The sequence below is a fragment of the Oryzias latipes genome, chromosome 9 (genome assembly GCF_053564925.1).
Source record: "Oryzias latipes strain Hd-rR chromosome 9, Olatipes_Hd-rR_3.1".
In the NCBI taxonomy this organism is placed as follows: Eukaryota; Metazoa; Chordata; class Actinopteri; order Beloniformes; family Adrianichthyidae; genus Oryzias; species Oryzias latipes.
Window position 1 is genome coordinate 700,311 of NC_136245.1, and position 16,171 is coordinate 716,481.

General features: G+C 43.6%; 1 protein-coding gene across 7 annotated transcripts in view; it reads left to right on the forward strand.

The window, feature by feature from the left end:
- LOC101160001 (uncharacterized) overlaps positions 1–13,199 on the forward strand; it is a 32,724-nt gene extending 19,525 nt beyond the window's left edge. For 2 of the 7 annotated variants that reach the window (XM_078952381.1, XM_078952382.1), the window contains 8 exons: positions 7,661–7,780; positions 8,495–8,601; positions 8,737–8,833; positions 8,909–9,005; positions 9,468–9,939; positions 10,121–10,258; positions 10,349–10,463; positions 12,420–13,199. In XM_078952381.1, the coding sequence (XP_078808507.1) occupies positions 7,661–7,780; positions 8,495–8,601; positions 8,737–8,833; positions 8,909–9,005; positions 9,468–9,939; positions 10,121–10,258; positions 10,349–10,463; positions 12,420–12,574 (1,301 nt within the window). In that variant the 3' untranslated portion in view covers positions 12,575–13,199. Of the gene's footprint in view, positions 1–7,660; positions 7,781–8,494; positions 8,602–8,736; positions 8,834–8,908; positions 9,006–9,467; positions 10,032–10,120; positions 10,464–11,221; positions 11,378–12,419 lie in introns of those variants that run through there. The other 5 variants (XM_078952383.1, XM_011479771.3, XR_013658028.1 and 2 more) reach the window with 4 other exon arrangements.
- Positions 13,200–16,171: the final 2,972 nt, after the last annotated feature.

Consider the following 16,171-nt stretch of genomic DNA (forward strand, 5'->3'; position numbering starts at 1 on the left):
ATTAATCAGAGTGGTAACTACATCTGGTAGCTTTAAATCGTCGTCTTTAATTTTATACTTTTTAGTAATACTTGATTTAAGTTGCTGATATTCCAAGAAGTTATTTATTCCATGTTTGTCTTGAAGTTCCTGGGGGGTTATGAATCTTCTATCAATAATTACGTGCTCTAGTTGTTTTATGCCCCCTGCTTGCCAAGCTGGGAAGTGAATCATTTTTTTGTTAATAAGGATGTCCGGGTTGTTCCAGATGGGTGTCATTTTGCACGGTTGAATTGATGATTTTGATATTTTGAGAAATTCCCACCAGGCTGTTAAGGTGGCATTTATATTAATGCTTTTGAAACAATCCTGTTTTTTAACTGTATGGCTAATAAATGGTAGCTGTGACAGGTTGATCTTTCCACATAACACCTGTTCCAAGTCTAACCATGAGTTGGTTTCTGGATTATTTTTTAACCATTTTAAGATATATTGTAATCTATTTGCAAGAAAGTATTTGTGGAAATTAGGTAGTTCTAATCCTCCACAGCTTTTTGCAGATTTTAAAGTTTTTAGACTAATTCTTGCAGGTTTGTTGTTCCATAGAAAGCTTGATATGGATGAGTCTAATGTTTTGAACCATTTTAATGGCGGTTGTGTGGGAATCATTGAGAAGAGATAATTAACTTTGGGTAAGATTTTCATTTTAACCGTGGCTACCTTGCCCATAAGGGACAGAGGCAGGTTGGTCCAGCGTGTTAGATCGTCCTGTATGCTTTTCAGTAATGGGGTGTGGTTTAGCTGCACCAGTTCTGATAGTTTGGGGGAAAAGTAGATACCCAGATATTTGATATTTCCTGTTTTGACTGGAATTGTGAGTCTTTGTTCCATATTCCTGTTAAGTGGTAATAAAACAGACTTATTCCAATTAATGGAATAGTCTGATATGGAGGAGAATTCATTTATGATCATTGCTGTTTCATTTACAGAATGTAAATTCCTTAAAAACAGTAATATGTCATCCGCATAAAGACTAATTTTATGATGGCTGTGTTTGGTTTTTATTCCTATAATGCTCTCATTCTGTCTTATTGCTGCAGCTAAAGGCTCAATGAATATAGCAAAAAGAGAAGGAGAGAGTGGGCAGCCCTGTCTGGTTCCTCTTCCAAGAAAAAACCTGTTTGAAGTCTGTTTATTAGTTCTAACTGATGCATTGGGGTTGTGATATAATATTTTGATCCAATTGATGAATGCTTCTCCAAAACCAAACTTATGGAGGGCAGCAATAAGGAACTTCCAATTAACTCTGTCAAAGGCTTTTTCAGCATCCAGCGATAGTACCGTCATTTCCTGGTTTTTAATGGTGGCAAAGTCTATTATATTAACTAGTCTACGGACATTATCATCCGAGTGTCTGCCTTTGATGAATCCAGTCTGGTCGAAGTGAATTATGTGAGGAGTGATTTTTTCTATTCTCTGTGCTAGTGCTTTGCAGATAATTTTTACATCTGCATTGATTAAAGAAATGGGGCGATAGCTTGAAGGACTAGTGGGATCTTTGTCTGGTTTTAGAAGAAGAATTATGTTGGCTGAGTTCATGTTAGGTGGCATTGATTGGCTCTCATTAATAGATGTGACAGTTTTATAAAATGTTGGTGCCAGTTGTTCCCAGAATTCTTTATAAAACTCAGCAGGAAAGCCATCAGGCCCTGGTGCTTTACCATTGGGCATAAGTAACAGAGCTTCATGAAGTTCAGACGGCGAGAGCGGAGAATCTAAGTTTGTGATTTGATCCTCATTTAGCCTGGGTAGGTTTACATTATTAAGAAATGAGTCAATACTTTGCTCTGACGGATTGATCTGCGGTGTGTACAGGTTTTTATAAAAGTTTTCAAATGCGTTATTAATTTTGACCGGGTCATGGGTGACATTTCCTGTTTGGTCCATAATAGAGGTGATTGATGATTTTTCTCTGTTAATTTTAAGCTGATTAGCCAGAAATTTGCCAGATTTATTAGAGTTTTCAAATCTTTCAAGTCGTAGCCTTTGTATTTGAAACTGTGTTTGTTTATTAATGATGTCATTTAACTGCAGCTTTAAATTTTTCAGATCTCCCAGAATGTGTTCCTGTGCAGAAGCAGCATAAGCAGTCTCCAGGGTTTTGATTTTATTTTCTAATTCTAATAAATCTGCTTTCTCTTTGCGTTTTTTGTGCGTTGAATAAGAAATGATTTTCCCTCTCATGACTGCCTTTGCTGCTTCCCAAAGAACGCACGGTGGGATGTCTGGAGTATTGTTGAAGTCTAAGAAGGTTGCCCACTCTTTTTTAAAGAATTCAAGAAATTCCTGGTCCTTTAACAGAGACGTATTAAACCTCCAGGTTGTACCAGAGGGTGTGGATTTTTCCCTAGAAATGTTTACAGAGACTGGTGCATGATCACTGATAATAATTGGATGGATATTGGAGCTTTGAATATTTTTTAAAAGAGAGTTACTGATTAATAAATAGTCTAAACGGGAGTGTGAATAGTGAACTGGAGAAAAAAAGGTGAACCCTTTAGTGCTTGGGTGACATGAGCGCCACGCGTCGCAGAGACCCAGATCATTCATGTACTGCTTTAGAATACTTGCAGACCGCCATGTACGCTGGTTTGCTGCTGTGCTGAGTCTGTCAAGTTCAGGGTCCAAAACAAGGTTGAAGTCTCCTCCTATAATGATTGTGGAGTCAGAGTGAACTGAGAGTGAGGTGAAGAATCTGTGAAAGAAGGAAGAGTCGTCAACATTAGGACCATAAATACTCACTATACAATAGTCCTTATTCTGAATGGATATATTAATGATTACAAATCTGCCTTCTGGGTCAGTAACTGTATCCTTATGAGTAAAATTAAGATTTTTATTAATTAAAACAGCAACTCCTCTTTGTTTGGAGTTGTAACTGGCAGAGTATATAACTGGAAATTGTAAGCAGCACATAAGGTGATTCAAAGAATCTGATAAATGGGTCTCCTGCAGTAGAGCTATATCTGCTTTTAGACCATCCAGGTGATTTAACACTTTCAGTCTCTTTGGCTCAGAGCCAAGTCCACGCACATTCCAGCTAACGATGTTAAGACTGTTCATAACTGCTCTGACTGAAAAGGTGTAAAGCTAAGTAGTGCTTGTGTACCAGTCCGTGTGCGCGTGCCCGCATTTGAGAAGCGCTGTGCGCGTGAACGTTTTCTGGTTATGTGAGCTGCGTGTCGCGTGCGTCCTATGAGAGCCTGTGTGAGGTGATTGCAGTATGTCGGCGTGTGTGTGCGGGATCGCATGTGCACGCCCCTGTGTGCGCTTGTGTGTGCGCGCGCCCGTTCCGTGCATAAATAAATACTTACCGAGGATGAGTTGCTTCCAGGTGATTTACATATAATGAGGGGGGAGAGGGGGGGGGGGGAGAGTAAAGGAAAGAAAAAAAGAGATAGAAGGGAAGACGAAAACAACAACAAAACAACAATAGAAACATCAGTGGGACTGAGGTGACGAAGAAAAAAAAAAAAGACTGTTTTCCTGCGATCGAGGTGTGGATTATTGATGATCCGGTTTTCCATTCATTGAAGTAAGTTTAGCGGGTTTCTTCTGGGCAGCGCAGACCAGATGTTCTCAGCGCGGATCTGAAAGCCTTCAGCACAGCCAGGGGGTGATCTCCGGGTCCCGGAACAGCCGGCCGTCCACGTAAAGTTTGTCAACGGCCACAATCGCTCTCGAACCAGCAGCAAGATGCTTCCTCCTCAGCGGGAACAGGATCCTCCTTCTACGGAGGATTTCTGCCGGGAACTGGTCATTAACGCTGTAATGCGTGCCTCTCAGTTCCCGTCCGCGGCCCTTCACCAACTCCTTCTGTTTGAAATGTTCGAATTTAGCCACAATAGGACGCGGGCGCTGGTGGTCGGACCTTCTTCCTCCGAGGCGGTGAACCCTGTGGAAGGAGATCTTCTGCACCTCCTCCTTGGGGAGCTTCAGGTGGACCTGTAAAAAGGATCTAACGGTGGCCTCGGGGTCTTCTCCTACCTCCTCTGGAACCCCCGCGACCACTAGATTGTCCCTCATGCTCCTCGACTGAAGATCCAGGAGGGTTTCCTTGATGGATCGGTTCTCCTCGGAGAGACGGGCGGTGTCACTGCTCAGGGTCTTCACGGTCTCTCTGAGGGCCTGGTTCTCCGCTGCGAGCTCCCGCACCTGCTGCTGGCTGAATTCCAGAGACTCCCGCAGACCTTGAAATTCTCTATGGGTCATTGAAATACGTTTGAACCAGGGACGAGCGGTGGGGGGAGGCAGATGGCAGGTGAAGCAGGGCCTCACCTGCCATCATCTTCATCTGCTGTCAGGACATGTAGAGCTACTATTAAAGTAAATGTGTGTCCACTAACCTATAAATGCATGCTATACCTTTGATTCTAATCACTTTAACCCTCAAAATCACAATATTTTCGCATTTCCTGTTTCATTTCAAGGCTGCAAAGTCTGCCTGAGGAAGTGAGTCGGTTGTCTCCATCACTGCCTGATCTGTAACTCACTGCTAGTTTTCTCAGCGTATGCTAACAATCGGATGCTTTAATACTTTTTTTAACATTCCTGTTTGCACTTCCCGTTTAATAGTTTACGTATTTGACATTAGTCTGTCATTTATTTAATGCTCAGATCTGAGGCCAAGCTGCACTGAAAATACAGAATTAGGCATGAAAACAGCTGTGCTGTTTATGATATTAAAATAAGGCATGTTTATGAAGTTCAATAGGAGTCTGACTGTAGGAATGGTGGATGGAATTGAATAGAAAAATGCATCAAAGTTAGACATTCAATCAAATCAAGAAGAAATAAATAATGGATGATTAATTATTGCTCATTATGGCCAATTAATCCCTGATTAATATGTTGGGTCTGGTGGTTTTTAGGTGACTTTTAGGCTGGAAAACCATGACTGTACCTGGCAACACTGGCAGAAATGAAATGATGACTCAAAGCAATTTTTTTTGGTGGTCATATGCAGCGCGGTGGTCCGAGGGGCTGTGAAAAGAGGGCGAGGTCAAAAAGTGGACAAACCAAGAAGTTAGTTGATGTTTTAATGATGGTTTAAGGAAGGATTTGAGGGTCTGAGGGACGGACCATCGGAGCGTCAGATCGACAGGCAGTGCGGCGTCTGCCGTCATGTGGTCACTTTTGCGGGTGTCACGTTGAGGGTCTTGGTGCTGGGGGGGGGTGTTGGAGTCCTGGGAGTGGGTGTGGTGTGTCGGGGAGAGAGGGGTCCCTGGGGCGTTGTGTATCTCTGACGGTGTCTGTGACACACTTATTGCCTCTCCACGTCCTCCTGGGATCATTGGTGTCCCTGAATCCTCTGGGCGTTTGCAGCCGCGGCCCTCTTCACTCCGGCGTTCAGCTCTCTTCTCGCCGCTCTTGGTGCAACTTTGGTAGCAGACAGGAAGGCAGCGTTTCTGGCTCAAGGCAAGGCAAGTTTATTTGTGTAGCACAATTCGTACACAAAGTAATTCAAGGTGCTTCACAAAACAGAAAAATGCATTAAAATCACAATTCATCATAGAAATAATCAACGTAAAATTTACTTTAAAAGAAAAGAAAAAATTTGAAAATGTATTTAAAAATAAAGGAAGGAAAGAAAAGTGCAGATAGGACCTTTCAGTCATATACACGGCTAAACAGAAATGTTTTAAGTCTAGATTTGAACATGAACACAGAAGAGGCCTGTCTTACGACTTCAGGGAGGCTGTTCCAGATTTTAGCTGCAGAATATTGAAACGCTGATTCCCCTTGTTTAGTTCTGACTCTGGGAATCAACAGGAGGCCGGCCCCTGAGGTCCTCAGAGTACGAGATGGTTCATATGGCACTAACATGTCAGAGATGTACTTTGGTGCTCGGCCATGGAGAGACTTGTACACAAGCAGAGCTGCTTTGAAGTCTATTCTTTGAGGTACAGGGAGCCAGTGCAGAGACCTGAGCACAGGACTAATGTGATCATACTTCCTGGTTCTGGTCAGGACTCGAGCAGCAGCATTCTGGATGTACTGAAGCTGTTTTACAGCTCGTTTGGAGAGGCCGGTGAGCAGGCCGTTACAGTAGTCTAACCTACTGGAGACAAATGCATGGATAAGTATCTCCAGGTCTGGCTTTGACACTATGTTTTTGATTTTGGCAATGTTTTTCAGATGGTAAAATGCCGCTGATGTTACTGACTTGATATGGCTGTTAAAGTTTAGGTCAGAGTCCATGATTACGCCTAGATTTCTGACTTGATTTGAGGGTTTGAGAGACCGAGAATGAAGGTAGCTGCTGACACTTTCTCTTTGTTTCTGTGGGCCAAAAATAATAACTTGGGTCTTGTTTGAGTTTAGCTGGAGAAAGTTGTTCTGCATCCACACACTGATCTGTTGGAGGCAGTGGCTGAGTGAATCCACCGGCCCATATTCACCTGTTGTCAGTGACACATAGATCTGAGTATCATCTGCATAGTTGTGATAAGATATGTTATTACTGCGTATTAACTGCCCTAGTGGCAGCATGTAGAGGTTGAACAGAAGGGGTCCCAGGATCGATCCCTGGGGCACACCACAAGTCAAGGCCATGTAGTCTGAGACACAACTCCCAATTTCAACAAAATATTTCCTGTCTTCCAGATAAGACTTGATCCAACTTAGGGCAGATCCAGAGATGCCAACCCAGTCTTGGAGTCTGTGCAAAAGGATCCCATGATCAACAGTATCAAAGGCAGCGCTCAGGTCTAGCAGGATTAAGACAGAGACTTTGCCATCATCAGTGTTCAGGCGGATGTCGTTGGTTACCTTGATAAGAGCAGTTTCTGTGCTATGATGGGGTCTAAAACCTGACTGGAAAACATCAAACGAATTGTTTAATAAGAGAAAGTCAGTGAGCTGTTGGTAGACAACTTTTTCAAGGACTTTTCCTAAAAATGGCAGATTAGAGATAGGTCTGTAATTATTCAGTACAGTGGGATCAAGACCGCTTTTCTTCAGGAGAGGTTTAATGACTGCAGTTTTTAAGGCCTCGCAGGGCTCCAGACTAACTTTTTTCACTAGGAGCACAGTGGCCCCTAACTGAAAATTTTAGGGGCACAACTAGAAAATTTAGGGGCGCATACCGTAAATCAACATTCTAACCAAATCTACTAATTTCCACTGTATTACGAATAAATACTTTAATAATAGATGCAGAAATTACAATATGCTGTTTCAAACAACACTTAAATGTATGTAAATATTAGGGGATGGAAATTCATGTTGGTGACACCAAATAGGTGCAGCCAAGATGCACGATAATTTAAGATCACCCAGATGGACGCAACGCTGCACAGATCACCTGGTGTGAGACATATTTTTGCTCTAACATCACCTGTCAATCAAAACAAAAATATCACCAGAAAGGGGCAAGACCCCACCCTGACCAAACACAGCTGGAAATTTAGTACTGAACTGACTGAAAGCTGCCCTACAGACTACCAAACAATGCATTATGGGACATGCTTCCTGATGGTTTTTTTGTAGTTCACTGATCAATTAAAATAATTTAAAATACCAACTGATTAAAAAAAGGCTACATCCATCACAAAACATTAAAACAATTATAAAAGATGTAATATCACAGATCATATTTATTCACATTTATTTTCCTCAGCTGACCATCTCCCGCGGGAGCGGTGTCATGCCGTAACAGCCGTGCATGATGAGAACCGTGGTTTGCTTGGCGAGTTTGAGACCCCTGCTGTACACTCTGGCCCTGGTACACCAGCCGCAGGTCGGAAGAACGAATCAATAGTTTGCTTACTCATAGCTCAGACGCACATATGAGGTTGTGAGGATATTTGTCTCCGTTTCCTTCCCACAGATGTTTACGCGCACTCGATAGGCCCCGCCCCCTCCACGCATTTAGCCACTTGCAGTGACTTTCCCTATTCTTTTCACACGCATTGGCCGCCTCAGGCATCACTCAATGACACGCGAGTGTGCGCTCGCGTGTGCTCCAGTCTCAGGAGTATTCACGCGAGTGTGTGTGTCTGTCTGCGTGAGTGTGCGCTCGCGTCTCATTGACGATTTCATTGCTCATTTCATAGATCATTGACGTGCCCCTTCCACGTTTAATGTATAAAAAATACAGAGGATGGGGGAGGCAAATTTACTGGTAGCACATGTGCGACTGGATGTAAAATTCAGTCCAAATGGTTGCAGTCTGGAGCCCTGAGGTCAGGCTGTTGCGGGTTGTAGGAATAAAAGGATCCTCCTGTTCCTGTTAGGGTGGACGCTCTGGGATCTTCAGATGGTTGTAGAAAGCTTTAAGGTGCAGGCAGATATGAAGTCTGACCTGCTCTTCAGCTCTGGCCCGTTTTAGAACCGTTTCTACCTGGACAAACCTGTCAGGATCTACATGCTTTAAAATGAGTTGAGATTCACATTCTTCCGTTTTATTTTCACCGCTTTCCTTTGTCGGTAAACTGAAGGAGTTTTGTTTCAGGTGCTGCATCCTCCGCCCCTCGCTGCACCCGCCCAGCTCACCTGCAGGTCAGAGAAGCAGGTGAAGGCCCAGGCAACCTTCAGCTGATGAAGGTCAGCGCTGCTGATGTGAGTTACTTCCTACATTCACACTTCCTGTTGCTAAACTCGATGCAAGAACCAGCATTCAGCGTACATAGATGTTTCATTGGAAGGTGTGTTTCTGACTTCCTTTATTCATTTGAACTCTATTATTTCTGATAGTTGCGTAATTCATTGGCCAGAAGAGCAACTTTGGAAAAGCTGAAGGGGAAGCAGAGAGAAATGAGGGCCTGGCGTCTGACGGGGGGCCGCAGTGCTGGTGAGCGTAATGAGAAGATCTGCAGGCGTGTTTGTGACGCTGCCTTGCTTTGTTCAATCCTGTTGTTGTTTGCAGACAGATTCCAGGCAGCTTGTGTCCAGATTCAGTCTGTGCTGAGGGACGTCCTCTCCAAGCAGCGTCTGGAGAAAGACGCCCTCTGCAGGAGATTTCAGTGAGTCACAAACCAGGAGACTAGGAAAGCAGGATGACTCCTGCTTTGATTTTCCAAATCATTTCAGGTCAAAAGTCTTTTCAGCCAAACTCTAACTGTAGATAATTTTTTCCTGTTTTCTTTTGCTAGACACAGTAACCACTTAATAAATGCCCCCCTCCCCCCCCCCCCCCCCATGGTCTGCTTTAACCCGCCCCTGCTGATATTGACTCTACTTTGGTTTGGCCTGTTTCTTGGAACGCCTGTGACACATGTTACTGTCCTGGTTGCATCTGTTTACCAGCAAAGCAATAGAAGCCATGATTTTAGCATGTTTGCCTTCACTGCGTGTGCAGAATGGGGGGGTGCATTCACACTGAGCTTAGTGACCCGAGCAACACGCCATGTTGACTTGACTAAAACTCTGAAGAAAGCTTCTGCTTTGCAGTCTCCTCTAACATAACCAGCCTCTGGTCTGTGCAGGAAGGTGTCCGGCTCTTTTCGGCGCCGTGTGCTGAGGACCCATCTCCTCTCCTTGGCGTCCTGTCAGAGGACTTTGCTGGAGGTTCTGCAGAAGCAGTTGCATCTGGAAGAGACTTTTGCTGCTGCAAGAACTGAGCTCCAAGCTCCGCCTCCAGCAGTTCAGTACAAGTCTGTCACCGGAGAGAGGATGGAGCAGACCCCCGGAGAACTTGGCGAGGAAACGGGCACTTCCTGTCCAAGTGGAGAAGAGGATGACAGGAGTGGACCTTTGGGCTGTCCGATAACCCGGGGAGGGAAGCCCCCTCCCCATCGTGGCCTGCAGAGCAACACAACTGGCTTCTGTCGGAAAACGTTCCTGCAGCAGGTCAAAGTGAAAGGGCAGAGCAGGACCAAAGTCAGCAGCAGGCCTCTCGGTCTGCTCATACAGGGGGGGGCGCTGGCGCCTGGAAGTGCTCTGCAGCTGCTGTGGAAGGTCAGACCTCCAACTCACTCTGATGACAGGAAGCCACAGTCCTGGCATTGTTTTCTTTTGCTTCCACTCTCAGATAATGTTCCTTCATGAAGGTATCAATGCAAACAGACGGACGTACCTGCAGAGGCTTCGTGGAGGGTAGGACAGGGACATGACTGCCCTCTTGTCTGCCCTCTTGCAGGGTAAACATCACCTTGCACGTCTATTGGCGGACGGTTCAATGATGAGCAAAGGGAAGGTTTTCCCGGCTCCGGAACGCTGGATGGAGTGGATCATCGGGAAGAACATTCCCGTGGGCTCAGCGTACGCTCTGGACAGGGCGAGTCACCAGAGCCGCTGCTTTCTGGTTCTAGAGCCACGGATGCTGGACTGATTGACAGCCTCCGTTCTCCGCCCCTTTACCCTCCAGGTGACCTTCAGAGACGTGCCGTTGTCACAGCTTCTGTTGAACATGGAGGTTGAGGAAAACACGCCACACTCGCGCCTGGAAGACCGCATGGATGCTCCTGCTCCACCCCCCCACGGTCGGTGCCTCTTGGTATTTGCTGAGCAGATGTCCGTCTCTGTCATGACTGGGACTGCGTGGGTCTCAGTCAGACCCCAGCAGTCGTGTTAGGATGCTTCCAGGCTGCGTGTGTGTAGAGTCAGCTGTGAAGTGTAGAGAAAGACGGCGTTTGGTCAGACTGTGGCTTCCTGCTGCCCGGACTTCCACCTGGTAAAGCTTTTAGTTTGAAAGTCTAAATGATATCATCTACAAAATAAAGTCCACAGAAACCCAGCACATGTGGAGTCGGATGTAGAGGTCAGCTGATCATTGAGCCGGTATTTCTTTTGACGTCCATCGGGATCAGCAGATGCTGAACTTGTTATTTTGGCTCAGGTGCAGCCGCGCCGCTCTGTCCCAAACATTGTCCGGCGCCACGTGAATCGTCCTGCCGACCACACAAGCGCTGTCGCTTTGACCGCGTCAATAGAAAATGTCTTTTAAGGCCGTTAACCGCGCTTTAAAGATGATTGTCCTCCCATACTGAGAAGAAAAGCGCCTCTGTGAGGGGATAGAACTGTGGCCCCTCCCTCCTCTGCCCAGCGCCAACATGAACGCCGATTAAACGCTAACAGGCAGGACGGTTTCTTTGTGCGCCGTCCTCATCAGGCCCTAGTGACGCGTCTTCAGCAAAGTTTCTGCAGTTTGTCCGTCACTGATGGTGGTGCACACGGGCCTCTCACACACACGTGCACATACACGCATACATGCTGTTATCTCCACTTTTGTTTTCTCCAGCATGCCCCCCCAGAGGATGACCGCTGTCCCGACCAGGGTTTTGGTCACATGACCCACCTCATCATCCAGAATATCGTCTGTATGCTGAAACTCCCCAAAGGCAATAAGCAGCAGAGAAAACGTTTTGGGGATTTTGTCTTGGTGGTCAAAAGATGGAACTGTGTTTTATTGCTTTGATAAAACTACAGGAGCTGTTTAGGTTTGTAGATTCTCATTTGACCTTATAGGCATTGACTGTATAAAGAGAACTGAGAGACGTCATCCATAGAAAACGCCTTAAGTCGCCACTTAACCGCCAAACAGACGTCGCCATGTTAGAGCCAGACGAGGTTATATAACACTTTCTACCTTCTTTGGACACACACAGTCACACACGCAGTCACACACACAGTCACACACACATTTACACACAGTCACACACACACACAGTCACACACACAGTCACACACACACACAGTCACACACACATTTACACACAGTCACACACACACAGTCACAAAAATGTACACACAGTCACACACATTTACACACAGTCACACACAGTCACACATTTAAACACACATTTACACACACATTTACACACAGTCACACACACAGTCACACACACAGTCACACACACACACAGTCACACACACATTTACACACATTCACACACACAGTGGCACACATTTACACACAGTCACACACAGTCACACATTTAAACACACATTTACACACACATTTACACACACATTTACACACACATTTACACACATTTACACACATTTACACACATTCACACACATTCACACACATTCACACACATTCACACACATTTACACACACATTCACATAGATTTACACACATATTTACACACACAGTCACACATACATTTACACACACATTCACACACATTCACACACATTCACACACATTCACACACATTCACACACACAGTCACACACACAGTCACACACATTTACACACATTTACACACACATTCACATAGATTTACACACATTTACACACACATTCACACATACATTTACACACATATTTACACACACAGTCACACATACATTTACACACACAGTCACACACACATACTCACACACACTTACACACACCACACCATCCAGGGTAACCCTGGATAGGCTCCAGCAACCCCAAGGGGTTGTGAAAATGAGCGGACATGTGATCATACTTGTTCTTCTGCAGATGCTGCAGGAAGTCTGAGTTTCCTACTGAACATCAGGACCATTCGTTTGGTGGGTGATGAGGAATTTATGCCAAGTGCCATAGCGGACCGCTACTGGGACCAGCTCCTCCAGAAAGACTTTCCAGAGTCTGACGACTGGAATGACCACACATAACTGCCTTCAGACAGTCTTCAGTTTTACAGTCGCTGCTGTTCTCGCCGCGTCTTCTTGGTGGCTCTAACGTGGTCATCTGCAGCGCCAGGACCCCATCCGTCCTGAGACAGCAGACCTGGTCTTGGAACAGCAGAATCAAACCCGACCCGTTTCTGTGAATGTGGCAGCCATTGTATTCAGGCGTTTTGCTCCTGTTTGAAATGTACTTCTTGACAGTAAAGTCTGTTGGTGTTTCGGGTTCTTCAGAAGGACAATCGGCTCATTGTGAGATTTTCTCAGATGTTTCTCTGGTTGGAATCGATCTCACATGAAGGTTTCCTGTTCAGGTATTGATGAGGATTTCCCAAAGGGAGAGGAGGATTAGAATTTACTGATGGGCATGTATACGGAATCATTCTACCAGTTTTTCTGAGTTTGCTGCTCTTTGTCTCCTTTGGATGAACGTCTGCTTATCCTGGAAAGGTGTCACCTCATGTCCAAGTTAAGAAAGCTCCGACTGTAGACCATATCTCTGCGCTCCTGGTGTTCAGACACGTGCAGGTCTCCTCAATCCGTCTTCAGACCTTTTCTTGTGTCACCGTTCTGTAGCTTTCAGAATAAAATGCTAATAAACACGAGAACATGATCGCTGTGTGTACGCGTGTTTGCCAGGATGAGAGTTTGGCCTGAAAGTTTTGTTTCTCAAAAGATCTTTACGTTTTAAGGGCTGGACGTTTGTCAATCTCCTCACATCCTTTCAGGTTAAAAGCCTGCAGCTGCTGGATGTTTACCCCACGTCTGAATGAAACATATCAAACATGCGTTTTACATGTTAAATCCACCAAAATGGTTCCTGAGCGCGGCTGTGTCTGCAGCTCACTGCTCCCCCAGGGGATGGGTCAAATGTGGAGAACAAATGTGTGTGACAGTGTGATTAACTTGAATGTAATTACAAGCAAGACAAGAAACCGGTTGGAGATGCCAATACAGTACTTATACTCACTTTGTTTTTGCTGAAATGCTCCGTGACACTTAATCTGTAGTGATTGACAGATGCCTTCTTTAAAACTGTGCATTTAGTTGTGTTCAAGTGGAGAAGTAGAATCCTAATAACCGGCTTAATACAGAAGTGGTTCTTTTTAAAAATGCGATGGATCATAACTACATAGAAATGGATATTAACTAACCTGCAAACTCTTCTGCAGCTGAAGAACCGTTCAGAGATCTGTCCAACATGACCTCATTGCTCCAAACATGTGAACCACTGTTCAGCTAAACTCAAAGGTTTCCGTCACGACCTTCACACCCGCCTGGGGAGTAAAGCAGATCCATGTTCTGGTCTCATTAAATCTGTCCCCCCTCTCTACTCTGACCAGAACGGCATATCTCTGCTCCATCGTGCTCCTAGTGGTTAGGAGGACACGTAACTGAAGACATTGTTGGACACAATCAGAATAATCAGCTGCATAGGTGACGTGAAATCCAGAGAGGGTGACAGGACAGCAAAGAGGAAGAAGAAGAAACAGACATTATGTCCTGAAAAATAAAACTGTCTGCAGTCCAAACCCGCCGCTTTGGATACTAGAGGAACTTATTCCAGAGCAACACGACAAACACTTCAGTTTCCAGAGAGCCGTAGAAAGACCAGACGCTGGACTGAATAAAGCCTCTCATCCAAATACTATTGATCAGGTCATCATCCACATGGATGAAGAGTTACATGGAAAAGAAAAGCCAGGCCAGTAACAGTTGGAACATCTGAGTTAAGGTCTGGAGTTTCCATGATCCGTTCACAAACGAGCAGATAATTATTTCAATTTTTGTTGATTCATAAAGTTTATTTCAGATAGAAATGAGTGCACTGTTTACAGTCCTTTTGGCTGTTTTGAAGCCTTCAGAGATTATAAATATAAAAATAAATAAAAACTAAAAGCCCAGCATAGCTGAGTAAGAGACTGGTTGTTATATTTCAGACCAAAGTGAAATGTTTTATGGTTGTAGGGAATATTTTCTTCAGAAGGTTACTTGAATAAAAATGTAAGCACATACATTTGTCTCGTGACTTTTCATCTGTGGTTCTTTGGACATATTGAATGGTAGAGGTGTAATAAACGATCTAATTAATAAATCGATTTATATTCTCATGATCCAAACAGATTGATCTGTCTGAGGAAGGTTGTTAATCGAATTGACTTATTCCACCATACAACCGCTTGGAAATGATCTAAATTGATATCAATTTTGGAAAATACCATCTGGATTGAGATACAGTATGTTTATCTGACTGTAAGATAAAGCCGACCAATCACAGCGGACAACACACACGTGTGATGTCATGAACACGGATCAGTCCATCATTCCAGTCCAATGTGTGGACAGACTTTGAATAAAGTCATGTGACCATCCAGTGTCTAGAATGTTCTAAGAATGTTCCCTTTGGATTCTTTGGATGTAGAAAAACAACAGTGGTGAACTTTAGGAAACTAACATGTGAATGGATTTGACATTCATTCTAGTTTACTTGTTGGTTTGGACACAGATTTCATTTAACTTGATGATCTGGAAGAAATCCAAGAATCTGGAAAACTGTTCAGTAGCAGGAATTTCTGTCTGGATGAAGATGATCTGGATCCACTTTAGGGCAGAGAACCAGATCCAATCGGATCTTCATAATTAATAATAGTAATAACAACAATAATAATAATTAGGGCAAGAGTCTTGGCGATACAATACAGATCACTATACATTTGTCATAAGACCTATATGGCAATATATCCAAAGACAGTCCCAGAGACAATATTTCACTGTTTTAAAAAAATCATAATTTACAAAAAAGTTTTTGATGGTATCAAAACTCCTTTCATATGAATGAACGTGTAAAATACATTGTATTTTATGATCAGAACACTAAGCACTGCAACTGTATCTGATATAAGTTCATTTTACCTATAAATAAATTCATGGTGCTTTCTTTTGGTAAATCAAAAATGTTTTCAATACTTTCGTCTCTTACTTATGCTTTCTACTAAACAAAAGTAAGACGTTGAACTACTTTTTTGCTGATAAAATATTAATTAAATATAATCTTGGCAACATTTAAAATCGATACAAGTATCACCAATAAAGTATCGCGATATTTCCCTACACTCCTATTCAAAATGAGCTAAAATCGGCTGAGAATGAATTGTTATTAAGACGTGACCAATGAGTTATATCACTGGAGGAGACACGCCCGCTTTAGAAGCCTGGCCGACGGTGGCGGAGCGCGACGCCATCTTGGTGAGGTCGACGACGCCCACATGACAATGATTTCTATTGCTTTTAGTGGTGTCTAAGTAGCTTTTATATACTATATATGTTTTTACAATTTATATATATTTATACATATATGTAGATATATTACATGTATATATATAATATATATATAGATACATAATTTGTTGTTGTTAAAGAAGAGAAACAGTCATCCTTAAAAGCTCAAACTTTAATGAAAAGGCATTGTTGCAGGACTTATTACAAATAAAAAAATTATTACAAAGAATTTTAAAAAAATTATTTGTAAACATTTAGGAGTTTTAGACCTCTTTGACACGTAATTTAAATGATTTAGAAAAACCC